General features: G+C 46.8%; 1 protein-coding gene and 2 long non-coding RNA genes across 6 annotated transcripts in view; 2 read left to right on the forward strand and 1 right to left on the reverse strand.

Annotated features, from left to right (window-relative positions):
* nek3 (NIMA related kinase 3) overlaps positions 1 to 2,178 on the forward strand; it is a 42,632-nt gene extending 40,454 nt beyond the window's left edge. Inside the window, 3 exon segments of the mRNA XM_070440660.1 lie at positions 724 to 742; positions 744 to 836; positions 1,601 to 2,178. Coding sequence (XP_070296761.1) covers positions 724 to 742; positions 744 to 836; positions 1,601 to 1,667 — 179 coding nt within the window. The 3' untranslated portion in view covers positions 1,668 to 2,178.
* A 941-nt stretch (positions 2,179 to 3,119) lies between these two features.
* Positions 3,120 to 3,499, reverse strand: LOC139025519 (uncharacterized). The gene is made up of 3 exons (XR_011477113.1): positions 3,464 to 3,499; positions 3,373 to 3,432; positions 3,120 to 3,228 (listed from the first exon to the last, which is right to left on the reverse strand). It is a non-coding gene; the product is annotated as an uncharacterized lncRNA (long non-coding RNA).
* A 1,096-nt stretch (positions 3,500 to 4,595) lies between these two features.
* LOC139025518 (uncharacterized) lies at positions 4,596 to 5,831 on the forward strand. Of its 4 annotated transcripts, XR_011477112.1 has the most exons (5): positions 4,596 to 4,669; positions 4,718 to 4,748; positions 4,993 to 5,100; positions 5,181 to 5,208; positions 5,262 to 5,831. It is a non-coding gene; the product is annotated as an uncharacterized lncRNA (long non-coding RNA). The 4 variants fall into 4 exon arrangements; XR_011477111.1 differs by lacking the exon at positions 4,596 to 4,669 and having other exon boundaries at positions 4,696 to 4,748; positions 4,937 to 5,100; XR_011477110.1 differs by lacking the exon at positions 4,596 to 4,669 and having other exon boundaries at positions 4,696 to 4,745; positions 4,933 to 5,100.
* Positions 5,832 to 6,370: the final 539 nt, after the last annotated feature.

Genomic DNA, 6,370 nt, shown 5'->3' on the forward strand with positions numbered 1-6,370 from the left:
CACCAGGCACACAGATCGTCTGTCCATCACCGGCACCACAGATCAGTGTTCTGTCCACACCGCCCACACTGACCAGTCTTGTCCACAACGGGCAACCACAGAGACTCGTCTGTTCCAGCACGGATCCAAGATCGTCTTTCCATCACCTGGCAGACACGAATGTTACTGTCTTCCATTGCCACCGGCACAAACAGATTCGTATGTCCCGTAACTGGCACACAGATCGTCTGTCCGTAAACCTGGCCACACATGATCTGGGGGGGCCTCGTCAATTGAGGCGGTTTCTGAGGTCAAAGGGCAAGTTCAACTCAATATTAAGGTGTTCTTAATGTTTTTGTCCACTCAGTGTACATTTACACTCATCCTGATTTAGGACTAGTGCACTGATTTTATGCGGTCAAATGTAACGGATGTGAAATGGCTAGCTAGTTAGCGGTGGTGCGCGCTAATAGCCTTTCAATCGGTGACGTCACGTGCTCTGAGACCTTGAAGTAGTGGTTCCCTGCTCTGGCAAGGGCCGCGGCTTTTGTGGAGCGATGGGTAACGGCGCTTCGTGGGTAACTGTTGTTGATGTGTGCAGAGGGTCCCTGGTTCGCGCCCGGGTCAGGGCGAGGGGACGCATAAAAGTTAAACTGTACACAAAGTAGAGCACTAGAATGTAGGGAAAGGGCCTTGTCCCACACTACAGAGGGTTTAAAACATGTCCCTCTCCCCAGGTTGAAGACCCCCTGGTAGGTCCCCTGTCCGCGGGGAGGAAGGGACGACGCAGACGGACCGACAGCTGAACAAACCGAGGATGAAGAAAGGCTGCAACCGCGCTCTGATGACGAGGATACGTGAGTCCTCCCGGAAGGCCATTGGCCAGACCAAGACATAATGTGTATCCCAAATAGTGCACTACTTTAGACCAGAGACCTATGGCACCCTATTCCCTATATAGTGCACTACTTTAGACCAGAGACCTATGGCACCCTATTCCCTATATAGTGCACTACTTTTGACCAGGGTCCTATGGGCCTGTACCACTATGAAGGGAATAGGGTCTCCTTTGGGACAGAGAGTAGAAAGTAGTATCACCATTAGACTATACTGCCCTAACAAGCAAAAAGAGAGTAACTGCTCATTTGGTCTAAAATGAGTTAATGTAATTTTTGCTACATTTAAATACATGCTTAATCATGTGGACAAATATCCTGCCTCTATTGTATTGTGTTTTGGAGAAAATGGGGGTCATGTTAGCAGTAACTGCATAAAGTTACTGTGAAACCAAGGTAAATAAAAGCCATTTTTCCCTCAGTTCCACACTATGATCAGTTACTGTCTTTTTGCTTGGTAGGGCAGTATTGGTCCCTCTGATGCATTGAATGAGTTAAATAACTAATGTTTTAGTGGGATCCTATTGACCAGTCCATACCCATCTATTCTGTGAATATTTATTCTTTAATTTGGGCATGTATGTATCAGAGTAGGAGGGCGTTTTTTTAGGATGAGTTGTGACCTTTTTAATAACAATGAATAAGACAACATGGACATGGGGGGGGATCCATGCTTGATACATACAGTGGTCTGTTTTCTAACAATCCCCATGTCCTATTCCCAGAGACTTTGAAGAGGACTGTCCCTGTGACTGGATGGATGAACTAGAGCAGATGTCTATGGACCAATGATGTTACCTAGCGGTCTGCCTACCTAGCGGTCTGCCTACCTAGCGGTCTGCCTACCTAGCGGTCTGCCAAGCTAGCGGTCTGCCAAGCTAGCGGTCTGCCAAGCTAGCGGTCTGCCAAGCTAGCGGTCTGCCAAGCTAGCGGTCTGCCTACCTAGCGGTCTGCCAAGCTAGCGGTCTGCCAAGCTAGCGGTCTGCCAAGCTAGCGGTCTGCCTAGTTAGCGGTCTGCCAAGCTAGCGGTCTGCCTAGCTAGTGGTCTGCCTAGCTAGCGGTCTGCCTACCTAGCTATGTCCACTACAGTAGTCTATGTCCACTGTCTACATGATGTTGGGAAACTATTCAGACCCCTTTGACATATTCCACATTTTGTCACGTTAAAGCTTTGTTCTAAAATTGATTAAATCGTTTTTTCCCCCTCATCAATCTTAACACAAAATACCCCATAATGACATCACAATACCCCATAATGACATCACAATACCCCATAATGACATCACAATACCCCATAATGACATCACAATACCCCATAATGACATCACAATACCCTAATGACAAAGCAAAAACTGTTTTTTAGAAATGTTTGCTAAGTATTCAGACTCTTTCTCAGTACTTTGTTGGAGCACCTCTGGCAGCGATTACAGCCTGAGTCTTCTTGGCGTATGAGCGCTACAAGCTTGGCACACCTGTATTTGGGAGTTTCTCTCACTTCTCTGCAGATCCTCTCAAGCTCTGTCAGGTTGGATGGGGAGCGTCACTGCCACAGTTATTTCTGGTCTCTCCTAGAGATGTTCGATCGGTTCAAGTCCGGGCTCTGGCTGGCTACTCAAGGGACATTCAGAGACTTGTCCCAAAGCCACTCCTGCGTTGTCTTGGCTGTGTGCTTAGGGTGTTGTGCCTGTAGGAAGGTGAACCTTCCCCCAGTCTGTGGTCCTGAGCGATCTGGAGCCAGGTTTTCATGAAGGATCTTCTGTACTTTGCTCCGTTCATCTTTTGCCTCGATCCTGACTATTCCTCCAGTCCCTGCTGCTGAAAAACACCCCACAAGCATGATTCTGCCACCCTCCATAACTTCACCGTAGGGGATGGTGCCAGGTTTCCTCCAGACGCGCCACTTGGCATTCAGGCCAAAGAATTCAATCTGGTTTCATCAGACTAGAGAATCTTGTTTTCTGATGGTTGAGTGTCTTTAGGTGCCTTTTGGCAAACTCCAAAGTGGGCTTGTCATGTGCCTTTTCCTGAGGGGTGGCTTCCGTCTGGCCACTTTACACAATACACGCAGACACAATACACGCAGACACAATACACCGCAGCACAAATACACGCAGTCACAATACACGCGTCACAATACACGCTTGTCACAATACACGCTGTCACAATACACGCTGCCACAATACACGCGTCTAATTACACGCTGTCACAATAACGCTGCCATAAGTACACGCTGCCACACACTACACGCTGTCCACAATACACGCTGCCCAATACACGCTGCCACAATACACGCTGCCACAATACACGCTGCCACAATACAACGCTGCCACAATACACGCTGCAACAATACACGCTGTACAATACACGCTGTACAATACACGCTGTACAATACACGCTGCCAACAATAACGCTGCCACAATCACGCTGCACAACACGAGCTGCACAATACACGCTGCCACACATACACGCTGCCATAATACACGCTGCCACATTACACGCTGCACAATACACGCTGCCACAATACACGCTGCCACAATACACGCTGTACAAATACACGCTGTACACATACACGCGCTGCCACAATACACGCTGCACAATACACGCTGCCACAATACACGCTGCCAAATACACGCTGCCACAATACACGCTGTCCACAATACACGCTGCCACAATACACGCAGTCACAATACACGCTGTCACAAAACACGCTGCCACAATACCCGCTGCCACACATACACGCTGTCAAATACACGCTGCCACAATACACGCTGCCAAATCACGCTGTCACAATACACGCTGCCACATACACCTGCACAAATACACGCTGCCACAATACACGCTGCCACACTACACGCAGTCACAATACACGCTGTCACAAAACACACAGATTGCATTCCATCTTATCTATTACATATGAATGACTAAATGACAGCACTTTATAAATACAACTGAAACGAGTCACCAAACCTCCAAACTTTTTTCCTGTGAGGATGTTCATGTGATTTCCATAAAATGATTTCATTACAATGGAGTCCTTCAGCATTCACTCCTTTCCAGAGCGACTTCCAATCAATCAGTCGTTAAAACTACAGTAGATAAATCAACTAGCACGATCACTGTACAAGATAAACATTCAACACCCAGCTGTCTGCATAATCAATACTAGTAAGTGTAAAGGCAAAGATAAGTACATATCAACATGTTTCATTCAGGAAGACCCTTTTTATTATGGTTATTGTTAGATTATCAGTTTTGTCAGTCATTCGTTGTGTAATGTAGGCTGAATACTGAATAGCCGCTTAGATTTACAGTGCAGTTCTGTTCTGAACTTACTCATTCCTGATCACGAGGGTCATATTCATTAGTGCACACAGTACTGAAAACAAGTGTTTCTTATGGGACAAGTTCGGTAGTCCCCTCCTGTTTCAGCCCTTCAGGTGGTCCCCTCCCTGTTTTCAGCCCTTCAGGTGGTCCCTCCTGTTTCAGCTTCAGGTGTCCTCCCTGTTTCAGCCTTCAGGTAGTCCCTCCTGTTTCAGCCCTTCAGGTAGTCCCTCCCTGTTTCAGCCTTCAGGTAGTCCCTCCTGTTTCAGCCCTTCAGGTAGTCCCTCCCTGTTTCAGCCCTTCAGGTAGTCCCTCCCTGTTTCAGCCCCGTCAGGTAGTCCCTCCCTGTTTCAGCCCTTCAGGTAGTCCCTCCCTGTTTCAGCCCTTCAGGTTAGTCCTCCCTGTTTCAGCCCTTCAGGTAGTCCTCCCTGTTTCAGCCCTTCGGGTAGTCCCTCCCTGTTTCAGCCCTTCAGGTAGTCCCTCCTGTTCCCCTAGTAGTCCTCCCTGTTTCAGCCCTTCAGGTAGTCCCTCCCTGTTTCAGCCCTTCAGGTAGTCCCTCCCTGTTTCAGCCCTCAGGTAGTCCTCCCTGTTTCAGCCCTTCAGGTAGTCCCTCCCTGTTTAGCCCTTCAGGTAGTCCTCCCTGTTTCAGCCCTTCAGGTAGTCCTCCCTGTTTCAGCCTTCAGGTAGTCCCTCTGTTTCAGCCCTTCAGGTAGTCCTCCCTGTTTCAGCCCTTCAGGTAGTCCCCTCCCTGTTTCAGCCCTTCAGGTAGTCCCTCCCTGTTTTGCCCTTCAGGTAGTCCCCTCCCTGTTTCAGCCCTTCAGGTAGTCCCTCCCTGTTTCAGCCCTTCAGGTAGTCCCCTCCCGTTTCAGCCTTCAGGTAGTCCCTCCCTGTTTCAGCCCTCCGGGTAGTCCCTCCCTGTTTTCAGCCCCGGGTAGTCCCTCCTGTTTAGCCTCCGGGTAGTCCCTCCCTGTTTCAGCCCTTCAGGTAGCCCCTCCCTGTTTCAGCCCTTCAGGTAGTCCCTCCCTGTTTCAGCCTTCAGGTAGTCCCTCCTGTTTCAGCCTTCAGGTAGTCCCTCTCTGTTTCAGTCCACTTCTTCTGTTTGTGCCTAGTGAATATGACTCAGGTGAGATGAGGGGTGGACCTATGAGGGATGGATAGCAGTATTCATTCATCACTAATTCCTATACTGTACACTGAGCAGTACTACATACTATACTGTACACTGTACTATACTGTACACTGAGCAGTACTACATACTATACTGTACACTGAGCAGTACTACATACCACTCCTGGGATTCCCCTCACATGTACTGTTTACATATTTATTGCACTGTTTACGTTTTGAAATCATGGATATGAATTACTTCAATGGGAACCAGTCATGACTGTATGATGAACAACTTTGTGATACCGTTCATATTTTAACTAAATGTCTTTATTAAGAAAGTATTCCACTGAGGAAAATATAAATAAAAAATGTTTTGAAATGTGTTGAAGAGTAATAATGACCTAATTGAGTGATCTCTGCTTAGCTTTTCAGATGAATCAGAGAGCTGTTTTGTCTTAATATTTAAATAAATGGTAACTTAACAATGTATGATTTATTGCAGAAAATAAAGACCGTTGTGATGTCTCATTTAGACCTATAGTATCTTAGCCCGAGTYTCAGTTTGCGATCATTCCAGCTTGTTGCCACGCCAACTAGTCTTGCCTTGACAACCTTTTTCTACTGTTAAATCCTTTTTTAATTTTTTTAAATAGGAAACTTAACGTGAAGGAAGCCTTCACAAGGGGCCTTTTTCTTTATGAACACACAGACAGAAACACACGTCATGGGAGACATTGGAAATGTATTCAATGAGATTCCAGAAACCAGTCTTTTAAATCTTAAWTGAGATCTAACTCAATGGGAGCACTTAATACAACTAGTAGTCACCACAAAGACGTTTAGTAAAAACTTCACATCTATTTCCTGTGGGCATATCAATGTCATTTCCATAAAAAATWATTTACWTTACAATTTAGTGGTCRTCTGTAGCTCAGCTGGTACAGCATGGAGCTTGTAACGCCAGGGTAGTGGGTTTGATACCCAGGACCGCCCATTCATAAAAGTGTATAAATGCATGACTGTAAGTAGCTTTGGATAAAAGCTTGTTGCCAACAGCAGGTGTT

This window comes from Salvelinus sp. IW2-2015, unplaced genomic scaffold, assembly GCF_002910315.2.
Source record: "Salvelinus sp. IW2-2015 unplaced genomic scaffold, ASM291031v2 Un_scaffold2803, whole genome shotgun sequence".
NCBI classification, from domain to species: Eukaryota; Metazoa; Chordata; class Actinopteri; order Salmoniformes; family Salmonidae; genus Salvelinus; species Salvelinus sp. IW2-2015.